The sequence below is a fragment of the Sus scrofa genome, chromosome 3 (assembly GCF_054392235.1).
Source record: "Sus scrofa isolate SSC_HxYL_T2T_F1_AM1 chromosome 3, Sscrofa_HxYL_maternal_Yorkshire_Landrace_v2.0, whole genome shotgun sequence".
In the NCBI taxonomy this organism is placed as follows: domain Eukaryota; kingdom Metazoa; phylum Chordata; class Mammalia; order Artiodactyla; family Suidae; genus Sus; species Sus scrofa.
Window position 1 is genome coordinate 106211226 of NC_139385.1, and position 15938 is coordinate 106227163.

A 15938-nucleotide genomic window follows, 5' to 3' on the forward strand; every position below is an offset into this window, starting at 1 on the left:
TTGAGTGTCACCCCGGAGGGGGGTAGGTTAGGATTGTGAGAGCCTTGCCTGGGACTTCAGGTCACCTCTCAGAGTAGAATAGCCTCAACCAGAAGACTCTGGGCAAATGTATTTAAATAACTTATGTTTGATTCCAATTGAGCTATGTTCCAGGAATGTGGGCAGGACAGGAGGAGGGGTCCCCCTGAGGCAGCCACTGCAGCACCTCTTCCCATCTTCACATTCCTCTCTCCTTCTTCTGAAAGAGGGTCGCAGATCCCTGAGGTTGTAGCAGACTCTAGGGGAGAGTCTTTCCTCACCACCCATCCATTCGTCTATGGGTCCAACAAATAATTATTAAGCTACTTCTGTAAGTACTGGCCTCTGGGTAAAGGGCTAAGATGAGTGCACAAGGGTCAGAAATAGGATGTTTCCCAACACGGTTATTGTGTAAGTCCCTATGCATGGTGGGGGAATGGAGTTGAATGCACACGCTCTCTTCTTTGCACACCAGAAACCAGAAACCCCTGTGTCACGGGTTGAGTTCTGTCTCTCAGCAGAGGGGAGCCCAGTTGGGACCTATCACAGTGAGAGTTAAGTCAATACTAAAGGAGCGTTTGGCATCTGAATGCATCCCCTGAGCTGGGGACAGGTAGCACCCGTGCTCCTGGAGTTCCCCAGCAAACAGAGCATCTCTCCTCTCTGGGGGCCATCCCTGACCACGATCACAGGCTAGGGGCATGGCCAGCCAGCTCCTTATGAAGGGCCATGTCCCCTGTGCTCCATGCCGACCTCCAACCCACCCTCTGCTTCCAGGCAGCTTTCTGGGGCTCTAACTATTGGTCACTACCTACCTCCCCACAAGCAGCTTGAGGAGCACAGTTCTAGGAGGGACAGCATGACGGGCGAGGTGTTTTGTGGATGATGACATGGGACATTGACCTAGCACTTTACAAAACTTCCTCACCCCTCCTGTCATTTGGCTTTCACCAAATTCCCTTTAACACTCTTTTTGTACACAGATGAGCCTTTGTGTCTTTATCCAAATGGAAGTCAGGCAGATTTTGAGCCTTCATCTTGATCATCCAGCCTGTAAGTGAATGATATCAGGACCAAAACCCCTACCTCTGCTGCTCCCTCCGACTCACTTCTCACAACACCAAGCTGTGGCCCATGGGGGACATCTGAGGCTGAGAGAGGACCCCAGCCCTCAGTTATCATCCCGTGATGTCCTGTGACTACCCAGCCCACAGGGCACCCTCAGTAAACATTAACCATATAAGCTGCTTGTACATCACGCAGCCAGAATCTCAGACCACCCACCCCCATCTCCACCTTTGCAAAAGGCCTGTTTTGGGGGATGAATACTTTGGTAAATGGATTGAGGGGGACCTTCCAAGGGTCTGCTTGAGTAAGGATTGTTGCTTAACTGCTTTTCACAGCTCAGAGCAATGCTGGATCCTTAACCCACTGAGCAAGGTGAGGGATCAAACCCACGTCCTCATGGATACTAGTCGGGTTGTTTACTGCTGAGCCACAACAGAAACTCTGAGGTCAGTGTTTTTTCAACATTTTGTGCCACAAATACATTTTCACTGTGAACCAGTTTACATACATACATATATGTAAATACGTACATACATGTAAATCATATACCTAACAAAAGTTTGACAAGGCAATATGTACCCTTTTAACCTGTTATGGACTCTGGGTTTTCTGTTCCATTTGGTTTCACACCCCTCACTTTGAAAAACCCCACTATAGAGCTCTGTTTGTTGGGTGGCCTCCTGGCTGGTAGCTGGCATCGAGTGCTCAGGACCACACAATGATAAAAACCCCTACCACTAAACAATAAGGACAACCTGATTTTAAAAGTGGGCAAAGGGCCTGAATGGACGTTTCTCCGAAGAAAACATGCAAGTGACCAAAAGGGTATGAAAAGATGTTCCACCTCACTAATCACTAGGAAAATGCAAAACAAAACTACAGTAATATCAAAACTGTCTCACACCCACTGGGCAGGCAGAAAATAACACCCAGAAAATAACAAATATTGGTGAGGATGCAGAGAAATTGGAACCCTTGTTGCCTTGCTGTTGGGATTATAAAATGGTACAGCCATTGGAAGAAGCGATGGCAAGTTCCTCAAAAAAATAAATAAATAAACCGCATTGCCATATGATCTAGCAATTTCACTTCTAGGTGTCTCCTCGAAAGAATTGAAAGCGGGAACCTGAACAGATCTTTGTACACCCACAGTCATTGCAACGTTATTCACAGTAGCCAAAGGGTGGGAGCAACCCAAGTGTCCACTGATGGCTGAACAAATATGATGTAGACACACAATGGAATGCTCTTCAGCCTTACAGAGGAAGTGAATTCTGCCTTGTGGATGAACCTTGAAGACATTATGCTAAGTGAAATAAGTCAATCACAGAGGACACATATGAAATGATCCCACTTCTATGAAGTTCCTGGAAAAGTCAAATTCATAGAAACATGAAGTAGCGTGGTGATTGCCAGAGGCTGGTGGGGGTGGGCGTGGGGTGGGGGCCAGGAAAGAAGGAATGGGCGGTTAATGTTTAATGGCTACAGAGTCCTAGAGAGGGATGGTGGCATCTATGGCACAGCAATGGGAATGTGTTTAATGCCACTGATGAACATGACTTAGGCGTTAAAATGACACAAATTTATCTTAAGTATATTTTACCACCATAAAACAAATAAGATAAATGGATTTTACTTTTAAAATGGGTTTTCTGGCTTCTCTAAAATAGCAGATCTTAGGTCCTCAAGTCCCCATTCCTAAGGCAGCAGAGGCCTGGGTTCTTTAGGCAGGGATAAAATGGAAGGGCTTTATTTGGGAGGAGGGGAAAGAGACCACCACTGAAAATCTTTCGTTAATGCAACTTTGTGGCAACTTGCTCTTAAGGAGAACTTGATTCCTTGGAAGTAACCTTCCTGCAGATGTTTGAAAAGGAGAAATTAAGTTGCGAATTTTTCATGCAAATGATTTGGGGAGAAATGTTTCTGACCCTGCCTGGTTCTCCCCTTTATTATCATCTTCCTGGCTCCTGTGGGCATCAGCTTTCTCCAGGCCCGAGCAAAGCCTGCTTTGCCACTGGGAGTTCCTCGATTAAAACCGTATGTGGCCCATTAGTCATCAGCAGTTGAAACAGAGATAGAGCTTTGTGAATACTTCGGCTTTCCTCTCTGGGTGTCTCCTTTTACTTCCAGACTAACTGAACTCTCTGGCGGTTGCTTGCTCTCCCTGCCGCCTGCTCTGGAGGGAGCGGGGTGCATCACACTTTTTTCCCACATCTCCATGCTCAGCTGAGCTGCTCGGCCGTGTGGGTGGCGCTGCAGCAGGTGCTGCCAGGGCCAGACCCTGAGTCATCAAACCTGCAGACTCTTTTACATCATCTCCTCCCATCCCAAACCTCTCTTCTCATGTTCTTGCCCGAGCCCTCATCCATGCAGCTTCAACCTGGTCATTGTGTATAGCCAGACTCTCCTGCCTCCACCACCACCAGGCTAATCTTTCTCAACCCAGGTTTGGCCCAGTTACATTCCTGCTCAGAAGAAGCCTTTGATGGGTCTCCTTAGCCTAATGCCCCAGCTCTCAGTCTGACATTTCAAACCTTCCCCATTCGAACTCCAGCTCCTTTTCTTAAAAAAATTTCCCAGTTACACATACATATACACATAATTTTTCCTCCCATTGTCAAGCTGTGAAGTAAGTATCTAGACATAGTTCTCAGTGCTATACAGTAGGATCTCATTGTAAATCCATTCCAAGAGCAATAGTTTGCATCCGTTAACCCCAAGCTCCCGATCCTTCCCACTCCCTTTCCCTCCCCCAGGTCAACCACAAGTCTATTCTCCAAGTCCATGATTTTCTTTTCTGTAGAAAAGTTCATTTGTGCTGTATATTAGATACCAAATATGAGGGCTATCATGTTGTATTTGTCTTTCTCTTTCTGACTTACTTCACTCAGGATGAAAGTCTCTAGTTCTATCCATGTTGCTGCCAATGGCATTATGTCATTATTTTTTATGGCTAAGTAGTATTCCATTGTGTATATGTACCACATCTTCCTAATCCAATTGTCTGTTGATGGACATTTGGGTTGTTTCCCCAGCCCTCTTTCTAGACATCACCCACTCCCGCTGCCACTGCAGGCCTCTCTGCTGCTGCTCCAAACCAATCCATTCTCTGCACTCAGACATCCTACACATGGCCACTGTGCTCTGCCTGCAGCACTCTCCCTGTCTAGACAATCTCACTCTCCTCCTGCTTCTCAGAATTGTCCACCCTTGAAGGAATTCCCATTGTGGCTTAGAGGTTAACGAACCCGACTAGCATCCATGAGGACATGGGTTTGATCTCTGGCCTCGCTCAGTGGGTTAAGGATCCAGCGTTGCTGTGAGCTGAGCTGTGGTGTAGGTCACAGATTCGACTTGGATCCCGTGTTGCTGTGGCTGTGGTGTAGTCTGGCAGCTACAGCTTCGATTCGACCCCTAGCCTGGGAACCTCCATATGCCAAGGGTGTGGCCCTAAAAAGACAAAAAGACAAAAAAAAGGAAAGAAAGAAAGAAATTGCCAACCCTTCTACGCCCATCTGTACTTCTCCCTCCTGGGTTGACTCCTTGCCCAGAGGACTGTTCCTTCAGCCAAAGCCTGCAGCCACTCAGCCAGTGTCCTCTCCTGGCTCTTATCCCATCCTGTGTTGGGTGCCAGGTACCTTTCCATGTATCTGAATCAAGGTCCTCTCTGGGAACCCTAAGGCATTTCTTCAAGTCTGGTGTCTATAACGACTCGATCAATCTTGCCTATTTGGATAAATCCTCCTTAATGAATCCTACCAACTTGCTACCTTTTCCAGGTGACCTGCCCCCAGTGAAAGCATCTGTGGTTACTAATGAATGGTGTGTCTCAAACCACCACTACATGGTTTGCCTGACTGCAGAGCAATTCATTAAAGAGCCACGGTGAGCTTGGTAGGGCGTCTTAGGGATTGGATTCCTTCATTCATGTAGGTTTCTTGAAACCAACACTAACACTTGTGATTGCTCATAGACCACACTCTAGTGTGATTACCTGTTTACCTGTTGGTCTCCCCTGTGGCATCGTGGGCCTGGGAGGCAGGGCTGCTGTCCCTTATTCTCTATCTCCAGTGCCCACACAGTGGCTGGCGCATAGTAGATATGCAGCAAATATTTGTCGAAAGACATAAAAGGGGATGCCCCCTTCCCACATATTGAGGATTTAAAATCCCCGAAAGGAGTCATTAGTCTTCTAAATCTCCTCCACCCCACTTCCTGGTCCCTGCGAGTTGTCCCGTCCCCATCTCCCTCTGGAAAGCCCCATGCTTTCCTCACTCTGCAATCTCTACGTGTCTGGAGGCGCAAGTTTGGTGCTGCTTCTCTTCTGGCGAGGGGTAGGGAGCCCATACCCAGACACGTCTGCCCTCAGACTTACAAATCCCAGCTGGAAGGAAGAACAGTTGCTTCAAGGTCTGGGCAGGGCTCCAGGCTGACAGACACATCTTGTCCACCAAGCACTCCAGCCTCCCCCTCTTCCCTCTCATGGTGATGGGGATCCCCCGGGTGCACGCTGGCTCACACAGGCAAGGGCCAGGGAAGAGGGATTTCCAATGTCACACTTCCTCTAAAGACCCCTCCTATGCCCACGAATACAAAAATGAGAAGTTTTGAAACATCTCCCTCCCCAAGTCATGAGGAGGGGTTTCTGGGGATGCTGGCAGGGTCCTGTTGCTTAACCTGGTGCTGGTTACAGGATGTTTGCCTCCTAATAATTCATGAAACCACACACGTTTTCTGAATGTGTGTTGTATTTCACAATCAAAAAGAAAAAAGTACCCCCTCCCCTCCCCCCAGCCCCAAACCCTTAATCCAATCAGTTCTTGTTTAACCAGTGCCTATCTGCATCCAATCCCAGCTGGAGAAGGAGATTCTTGTCCTCAAGGAATTTCCTTACGGAAGCGAGGAACTGGAGCATCAAAAGATTCTGAATCCAGCTCTGAGTTATATCTGGAAAATAGGCTATGCTGTCATTATTTTGAGGATGAGCCCAGAGGTCAAGGAGGTGGTGGGACTGGAAGGCAGCTGAAGATATGAATGGGATTTGGGTAAGCAGAGAGGAGCAGAGGAAGGTATTGTAGCTCAGAGGACTGTATGCGCAAGAGCTGTTTGGTGGTGCTGAGCCTGATGTGTTTGGGGGGGGCAATGAAGAGACCCTGGTACTGAAGAGTTTATGGGAGTAAGACTGTCTTGGAGAGATTTAGATGCAGCCCCCAGCTCCAAACAAAGGCAAGGTGGATGCCACTCAGAGGACAAGCCTGCCTTGTTGGAATGGAGGGTCCCTGCACCTTCGTGCAAGAGCAGACATGTGTGTTTCACATTTCTTTGCTTTGTTGTTTTGCTCAAGCCACAGGCTCCTGTGGACTCATAATCCCCATTCCCAGACAGACTGGAAGTTATATCTGCCAGACACATTACATGGGCACCCGCGTGCCTGCAGAGAGAGACACTTGCTCAATCCCTGACTTTCAGCCCTGCCCCACCCTGCAGCTGCCTTCAAGTCCCAGCACTGATAAACTGCTTAGATGTGGGAGTCACAGAGGAGGCATGAGAACTCAGGACTGCAGATTCGGGGACTGCGACAGGCTGTGGGATGACTTCACCCCACCCACTGACAGGCTGTGAGATGACTCCACCCCACCCCCAGCCCAAGAGCCCTGGGACTCTGGGACTTCACCCACCATCACCAGGGATGTGTCTGGCCACCTGAGACCATGGGTGAATATGCCATCAAGTGCTGGGGGGGGGGTCCCAAAACTCCATGCAGGGTTACTGGGTTTAACACAAAGGAGCAAGACTAGGATGTATTTCTGGTTACTTTAGGGAGTGGAAATCAAATCAATCATAAGGACCCTTCACACAAAGAGTGACTGTGATGAGGCTTAAAGGGGAGAAGAGCTAGTAATGATAATAGCAGGAGTACGAGTGATGCTGATGATGATAACTACTGAGCATGAAGATTAATTATGTGCTTAGCATTGTGCTAAACATTCACTTCTTTTAGTTAAGTCTCCCAATAACCCTATGATGTGGACGCTATTATTTCCCTGATACAGATGAAGAAACTGAGGCTTCAAGGCACAAGCTGCTTTCCCAAAGTCATACAAAAGTTCAGAACACTGACCTGAATTGCAGCAATCTTACTCCTGAGCCCATACTGTGGAAGCTGGCGATGCCCCCTTAAGCCTTGTCTGGGCTTGGAGAGGATGTCCAAGCCGAGAGTGTGCCAGCCCCTGCGGCGGGTGTGGCACTCTTAAAGGCCATCTGACAAATTTTGCTTGCTCTGATTTCTCATTAAACAGCCTTTGCTTCCCCTGTGACACTATAGGGAAAGAGGGCCATGCCCTGCCAACATGACAGCTGTATTTTTCATTAGTAAATTAATAAACTGGCTGCCTGGGTTCATGCACACATGTATTCGTTCCTGATGGCTGGGTTAAGGTGACCCTACTCCAGAGCCGAAACCCACCATGTGCCAACTTAATTGAGATTCTGGGCATGCAAGGGTAGCCCCCAGTAAGGCCTCTATGCCAAGGAAATTCCTCTTGTCCTCTCTTGGCTGCCTTGGCCTGCCTTCCCCAGTGATAGCCTGGCTCTTTGGATTCGAGCTGCCTGGTCCGACTATGAGGGTCGTCTGCAGAGAGAAGGAAGCAACAGTGCCAGGTTCCAGTGCACATTCCAAGTTCCACATTCCGTGTGCAGACTCCTGGCGCCAGAGAAAGGCTGGCCTCTGGCAGGGGACTGGTAAGGCTTTTTCTGGTGCGTGTTTTCCTCTACACACTTAACCTGGGGCTCCCTGGTTCTCCCTCGCTCTCTGCTTTCATTGACAATGGGTCCCAAAGCTGGAACGTTACCCAGACGGTGCTTTAAAAAGTTTTCTTTAATGAGCTTGTCTTATTTAGGAGCAGAGAATGTTTGGTCTGTTTACAGAAGTGCAGTTTAAGAAAAATTACATCCTGGGGTTTTTTGGGGGCCTAGCGGGTTAAGGTTCCGGCGTTGTCACTGCAGTGGCTCGGGTCAATGCTGAAATGTGGATTCTACCCCTGGCCCAGGAGCGTCTGTGTACAAAAAAAAAAAAAAAAAAAAAAAAAAAAAAAAAAAAAAAAAAAAGAAAGGAAGAAAGAAAGAAAAATTGCATGCAAAAATAATGGGGAATGTTGAGGCTGAATCATTTTCTTTTTAACTTGCAATGACAGTTTGTAAGGTGGAACACAAAGTCTTGGTCTTTGTTACAAACACTGGGTTGTTTTTCCAGCAAGCTTGGTGAGTGGTGTATCTTTCTGGAAGAGCATTCTATCTTTTATTTTTTTTAATTGTAAAAAAATAACATGAAATCTATCCTCCTAACAAATTTTTAAGTGTCCAGTACAGTTTTAATTATATGCCCAGTGTTGTACAGCAGACCTCCAGAACTTTTTCATCTTGTATGATCAACATTCTCTACCTGTTAAAGAGTAACTTCCTAATCTCCTCTTCTTAGCCCCTGGAAACCATCTTTCTACTTTCTGCTTCTATAAATTTGACTACTTCAGATACCTCATTTCATTGTAGTCATGCAGTATTTGTCCTGTGACTGCTTATTTCACTTAGGATACTAATGTCCTCAAGGTTCATCCATGATATAGCGTAGGACAGGATTTCCTTGTTATGTATATTATAATATTTTCTTTATCCATTTAATCATCAGTAGACACTCAGATTGTTTCTACCTCTTGGCTATTGTGAATAAAGCTCCAATGCACATGGGAATGCAAAAATCTCTTTGAGATCCTGTTTCCCGTTCTTTTGGACAAATATCCAGAAGTGGAGTTGTTGGATCCTATCATGGTCTTTAATCCATTTTTAGTTCATTTCTGTGTGTGATGCGAGATAAGGGTCCAATTTCATTCTTTTTCATGTGGATTTTTAGTTTTTCTAGTACCATTTGTTGGAGAAACTATCCTTTTCCCATTGTGTAGTCTTGGCACCCTTGTGAAATTCATTTTACTGTATTTGTCTGGGTTTATTTCTACGTTCTCTATTCTGTTATATAGGTTATCTATCTGCCAGTACCACACTGTTTTGATTACTGTAGGTTTGTAATATATTTTGAGAGTAGGAGTGTGAGGTCTCCAGTTTTATTCTTTTTCAAGATTGTTTTGGCTATTCAGGGTCCTTTGTGATTCCATTTGAATTTTATAATTCTTTTTCCTATTTCTTTAAAAAAATGCTATTGGGACTTTGATGGGGATAGCACTGAAATTGTACATCACTTTGAGCAGTATGAACAGTACTAAGTCTTCTAATCCATGAACATGGAATGTCTTTCCATTTATTTGTGTCTTTAAATTCTTTCAGCAGTGATTTACAGTTTTTAATATTCAAGTATTTAGCTTCCTTGGTTAAATTTATTCCTAGAATTTTGTCCTTTTTGATGGTATTGTAAGTGGGATTGTTTTCTTAATTTTCTTTTTAGATGATCATTTTTAGTGTATAGAAACACAACTGATTTTTGTATGTTGATTTTGTATCTTTCTTTCCAATTTTGATGTCTTTTATGTCTTTCTCTTATCTAATTGCTGTCACCGGGACTTCCAATAGTATGTTGAATAAAAGTGGCAAGAGTGGGCATCCTTGCCTGACTCCTGTTTGCAGTGAAAAAGCTTTCAGTTTTTCACTTTTGAGTATGATGTTAGCTATGGGCTTTTCATATTTATAATGAGGTAATTTCCTTCTATTCCTAGTTTTTTGAGTATTTTTGCCATGAAAAGGGGTATTTAATTTTGTCAAATGCTTTGTATGCAACTATTGAGATGATCAAGTGACTTTATCCTTCATTCTGTTAATATGGTGAATCACATTGATTGATTTATGGATGTTGAGCCATCCTTGCATCCCAGGGATAAATCCCACTTAGTCATTGTGTTTGATTCTTGAATTCATTTTGATAGTATTTTGTTGAGGATTTTTGCATCTTTCCATTCTCTTAGCTTGCTGTCTTAGTACTGACCCATTGCTGACTAGAAATATCCTGGAGATCTATCCTAATTGTCTTGTTATTATTTGATGCCAAAAAAAGGTGGGGAATGTAGTAGAGGCATGGAACTCTAGGAACCCAGGTTCAAGCCTCTGTTATTCTAGGGTATGACCTTTGACCCTAGGGTGGCTTTCCCTCTCTGTGTCTCAGTTTCCTCATCTGTGAAACGAGTTGCGATTAGATGGTCTCCTTGACCTTCCCTTTGGACTCTGCCTCTCTCCCTCCCTCATACACTCCACAGCTCAGAAAGTGGAACTCTGGAGTCAATCCTGAAACTCTGCCCTGTGTCAAAGCAACCAGAGGGTCCACCAGTTTTTCCTCCACCTCTGTTTTCAGGAGTAGCCATGGCCCTGAGTGATGTTGATGTGCAGAAGCAGATTAAGCACATGATGGCTTTCATTGAGCAGGAAGCCAATGAGAAGGCAGAAGAAATAGATGCCAAGGCTGAGGAAGAGTTCAACATTGAGAAAGGACGCCTTGTGCAAACCCAACGACTGAAGATTATGGAGTATTATGAGAAGAAAGAGAAGCAGATAGAGCAGCAGAAGAAAATCCAGATGTCTACCATGAGGAATCAGGCAAGGTTGAAAGTCCTGAGAGCCCGAAATGATCTCATCTCAGAGTTGCTGAATGATGCAAAGCTAAGTCTCAGCAGGATTGTGGCAGACCAGGAAGTCTACCAGGCACTGCTGGATAAATTAGTGCTCCAGGGTCTGCTTAGACTGCTGGAGCCTGTGGTGATCATACGCTGCAGGCCACAGGACCTCTTCCTGGTAAAGGCTGCAGTGCAAAAAGCCATCCCTCAATATACGACGATCTCCCACAAACATGTAGAAGTTCAAGTTGACCAAGAGGTGCAACTGGCTACAGATGCAGCTGGGGGTGTGGAGGTCTACAGTGGTGATCAGCGAATAAAGGTTTCCAACACTCTGGAAAGTCGACTAGATCTCCTATTCCAGCAAAAGATGCCAGAAATACGAAAGGCCTTGTTTGGAGCCAATGCCAACAGAAAGTATTTTGTATAAGCCTCTGGAAAGTGAGGCTCATGTGGAACTTCTAAGCCATAAAAGCATAAGTTTTTAAAGCAAAGGAAACTAGTAATATCTCTTTCTCTTTTTTGTTCTGGTATTAGTCTATCTTCATGAAATATCCTTTGACGAGCTAGTGGCATTACACTTTGGAATAAAACCTGACCTAATGCTTAGAAATGCAATTCCAGTTTATCTATACACACCACAGCTTCTGGTCAGTTCTGTAGTCTGGGTTGAGGGGAGTAGAACCATCTGCTCTTTAGTTTGTCCTCCAGTTGAGATGTGAATGGTATTCATGACCTATGGGTCTGAGTGGTCTAAATTTCTTTAATATGTATGTGAAGTGTGTTTTACTCCTTTTGTTTCAGCTTCTTATGTTATTAAATAACTTACGTTATTTAGTAAGGTTCAGAGCTCTTCTTCATGTGTGTGGGGCCAACTTCATGGGCATATGATGAGTGCAATCACACAGAACTCCAAGCTCACAAGAGCCCAGTGCTTAAGTTCTAATGTTCTATAGCCATGGCCTTGAACTTCTTAATTTTATCTTTGAATGTGTGCTTTGTAAGTGAAGCCTGATGAGACTTTGGAGTGTGTGCCAGGGGGAGCGTGTGCATGGGTCTTGGGTCACATGTGGTGCCAACTCCCAAAGCCTACCCAGCTCCTTGGGATGGGCTCTTGGCCACCCACTTTCTAGCTCCCTGGTGCCCCAAGACTGAGCCTTTCTTTCCTTCACCCAGTGAACACTGCTACTCTCTGACTGTGGCGAGGGCCTGGTATGGATGCAGGTGTGTCTTAGGCTTGGCATAATGGTGGCCATCTCTACCCCAGGTTGCCAGCTCCATGGCATATTTAGCAGGTGACTTAGTATGGGTGGTCTCTGGAATATTGAGATACTGAGCACATCTTGGTGTGGAGGTTTAAAGACCCCAGGGTTCTCCTCTCTGCTGTGGGTTGGGTCAGCCAGACTACTGGAGTGGGAGCTGCCTGACTTGATTTCCCTGATCCCAGCCTGGGCACAGCCCATAGATCTGGGGGCTGGTGGGAAGAAGGGCCCAGCAGTTGTCAAGGTTACTGGGCCTGAGTCTCAGAACGGGAGCTTTGGGAGCTGATGAGGATCTGCACTTGCCCGGTAAAATATTCTGTGCCCACTGGACCCCTTGTGCCTGGAGGGACTTGGGCTCATCTCCTGTGGCCAGCTTGATACATCTTCAGGAAGAAACCAAGAAATACAGCCATTTTGGTGATTCTCCATAAGAGCACTGCACAATATAAAGAGAAATGATAAAATTCATGCCAATGGTTTTAGATTGTAATTTTTGTTTACTTAGACATTAAATAGCAAGTAAACACCACAACAAGCCAAAAGGGAGACTGCAGAAGAAAGGAAAATGCTTTATAAGTATTTTAGTGCCTTTGACTATACTTTTGAACAGAGGATTCTATGATTTCACTTTACATTGGGTCCCTTAAATTATGTAATTGGTTCTGTGTGTATGGTGATTTAAAGTCTAATTTATGCCTGAGGGTATTTTATGTATTAAAATTAAAGTTTTTAGAAGTAAAGTCACCCCCCCTTCCCCCACACAAGCAACTCTGCCAAGGCAAAGGTTGGCTTGTGTGGTCAGGACTGTATAAGGAACAGAAATCCCTTGAAAGTCAAACAAAGGGCAGGGGCAGTTAGGTTTTTAGCGAACAGAAGCTTGGACAGGACTCTGTCATGGTCTCAGAGGATGGCTGGAACCTGGCATCAGTAAGCTGTCTGAAGGCCCCTAGATAGCTACTTCATTTTTCTCTTTTTTTAAGGGGTGGCTTTTCCTACTGTCCTGTTTCAATGGTCGAATTTGTGTGCCCCACATGCTTTATGTCCCAGAGTTTAGATGTTGCAGTTCCAGGAACAAATTTGCTTTTCTTGGAGTCAATTCCCCTTTTCTGAGAAGGAATCCATTTGGCCCAGCTCAGGTCAACTGGACCTGTAGTCCAGGTGGTGTCTGGGGACAGTTCTAAGAGAAAAAAGAGTGTTTGTCAACAGGACAGTCTCTTCAAAGGATGTCTTCTATGTGGGCCCTTTTGCAAATTCAGTCACTCATGGAAGACTCATTGCTGGCAATGAGCTAGGCACTGTGCTAGCTGCTGGGCTGCAAAGAATACCATCTTGTCCTGTCCTTTCACTAGTCATAGACACATAAACAGATGATAATCTGGTGAGGATACAATGCAGAAGTGCCAGCCTAGTGCTGTATAAAAAGTGCTGTAGAAATAGCTGTAGCAGGTAGAGCCCACGGAAGGCTTCTGGGTTGCTGGCAGTTGAGCTGGGGGAGGAACTTTGGGCAGGGGCGGGGGTAGGCAGGAAGAGCATATGCAAAGGCCCTGAGGTGTGAAGAAGCAAGTTGTATTAGAGGACCAATGTGATAGGGCATGAAGGGTGAGGGCAAGTGGCATGGATGAGGCTGGGGAGATGGACGGAGCCTGATCACTTGGTGCTGTGTGCCCTGCTTAGGAATTAGACGAATTCTGGTGGCAGCGGTAGAGGGTTCATTGAAGAACTTTAAATACAAGGGGGGGCCATGAGAACTGGACTTTTAAAAGATTATTCTAGTGCCACTGTATGTGGAAGACACACTGGAAGGAGGGAGAGATGAAGGCATGAGCCCGGGCAAGGGGAACCATTTATTAGCCCAGGTGAGAGATGGCAAATAATCTACCCAGCTCTTTGGTGAGGTAGGTCAAATTCAATGATACACAGGCTGCAAAAGATTAACATCAGTGACCTGTGTCCTATCTATTCCCATCTACCCTCCTTCCACCACAATAAATCCTTGTCCAGGGCATGAGGCTGTCCACCACAGTTTCACACCCTCTTACAAGTTCCCCCTGGACACCCCCTCAGAGCTCTCCCTCTTCTCTCCCAGCCATCCTTCCACGACCCACCAAGCATCCCCTTCCCAGCTGTCTGAGCCCCCCGCCACCACCCCTTCTAGGAACTCAAACCCCACTTCAAGCTGTACAACCCAGGAGGTTATACAAGAGCATCTGATCCCCCTGGCCGACCCCGGCTCCGGCGCTCTGCGCTGGCCTCCATCTATGGGGGGGGGTGCCCATGATATCCATCCATGTCCCCCAGTTTGACAGCTCATCTCTTCCCCAAAATAGTTTTAATGAAAGGTTTTGTGGGAAGTTCAGGAGAACTTTACGTAGTACCTGTGGGGCGAAATCTCCCCTCATCCCACTTAAACATCTCTCTGTCTTCCCAAACTTGTCTCTCTTCCAGAGTTGCCCAGTTCTCTCTCTCCCCAGCCTCCTCCTCCTCGGCCTTTTTTTTTTTTTTTTTTTGTCTTTTTGCTATTTCTTTGGGCCGCTCCCTCGGCATATGGAGGTTCCCAGGCTAGGGGTCCAATCGGAGCTGTAGCTACTGGCCTACACCAGAGCCACAGCAACGTGGGATCCGAGCCGCGTCTGCGACCTACACCACAGTTAACCCACTGAGCAAGGGCAGGGACCGAACTGGCAACCTCATGGTTCCTAGTCGGATTCGTTAACCACTGCGCCACGACGGGAACTCCCCTCCTCAGCCTTTTAACCCACGGGTTCCATTCTCCACCCTCATCATGTCTCCTCAGCAAAACAAAACCTGGGAGCAAACCAAGCCTGCTCTCCCAGACCCTGGCTGCCACCCCTTTAATGAAGACTTTCCCTGCATTGCCTTTACTTCCCATCAGCTGCTTTGTCTACTTGGCCCATCTTTTTATTTTATTTTTGTCTTTTTAGGGCTGCACGCATAGCATATGGAAATTCCTGGGCTAGGAGTCGAATCGGAGCTACAGCTGCGGGCCTACACCACAGCCACAGCAACACGAGATCCCAGCCGTGTCTTTGACCTACATCACAGCTCACAGCAAGGCTGAATCCTTAACCCACTGAGCAAACCCATGTCCTCACAGATACTAGTTGGATTCTTAACCTGCTGAGCCACAATGGGAACTCTTTAGCCCATCTTTTTAGACACAGATCCTTGTGGGCAGGGGCTATGTTTTCATTCTTCTCTGTGGTCCCTGCTGCTTTGTTATTTTAATATTGACACTGAGTGTGCACATAGTAGGGTCTGGACATTGTTCTTTCCCAGCCTGGCTCTGGTTTCTGGATGGAGGCTTCCAGAGTCTCTTTCCTCCTCATACATGGGTTGTGCCATAGAATGGGGCAGTTATGTGAACTGAGGGCCAGGGAAAGGATTGCCCGCACTGTAGCCCAGGGCTGGTGCTTGACCAGACAATCCTTTACTGCCCCTGGGGGTGGGGGAAGAGCTGCAGATGGGCGGAGCCTGAGCTCAAGCAGGACTCTGTTCAATCGGGGCTTGGTTACCTCCTGGACAACCCTGGCTTTATTGCATTCCTTCCTTCCATGGGTAACAAATGGGAGGAGCTTTGCCTTGGACCTGCATGCAAAGCTAGGGGGCTGGGTCCTTTTTAGGGGCCTCAGCCATGGAGAGGCAAATGAGCGCTCACCGTTCCATAGCCCCCAGTGCTATCCTAGACCTGTGGGGTAGGCTGCTGGTCACCATCCTGTCCCTTCTGAGAGATGCACTCCTGTCAAGATCTTTGCTTTAGAAATGTTTGGGAGTTCCCGTTGTGGCTCAGTGGGTTAAGAACCCGACTAGTATCCATGAGGATGCGGGTTCCATCTCTGGTTTCACTCAGTGGATTAAGGATCCTGCATGGCCGCAAGCTGCAGTATAGGTTGCAGATGTGGCTTGGATCCTGAGATCCTGGCAACTACAGCTCAGATTCGACCCCTAGCCTGCGAATCTCCAT

The 15938-nt window shown here is 46.5% G+C and overlaps 1 protein-coding gene across 10 annotated transcripts in view; it reads left to right on the forward strand.

The window, feature by feature from the left end:
- ATP6V1E2 (ATPase H+ transporting V1 subunit E2) overlaps positions 1 to 15938 on the forward strand; it is a 61908-nt gene that overhangs the window by 10041 nt on the left and 35929 nt on the right. The window contains exons 1-3 of one of the 10 annotated variants that reach the window (XM_085019372.1): positions 1000 to 1071; positions 1422 to 1532; positions 10436 to 11307. The exons of 3 other annotated variants lie outside the window; for them this stretch is intronic. In XM_085019372.1, coding sequence (XP_084875498.1) covers positions 10444 to 11124 — 681 coding nt within the window. In that variant the 5' untranslated portion in view covers positions 1000 to 1071; positions 1422 to 1532; positions 10436 to 10443 and the 3' untranslated portion in view covers positions 11125 to 11307. Of the gene's footprint in view, positions 1 to 999; positions 1072 to 1421; positions 1533 to 7665; positions 7843 to 10340; positions 11308 to 15938 lie in introns of those variants that run through there. 6 more of the 10 variants (XM_005662578.4, XM_085019373.1, XR_014842004.1 and 3 more) reach the window with 6 other exon arrangements.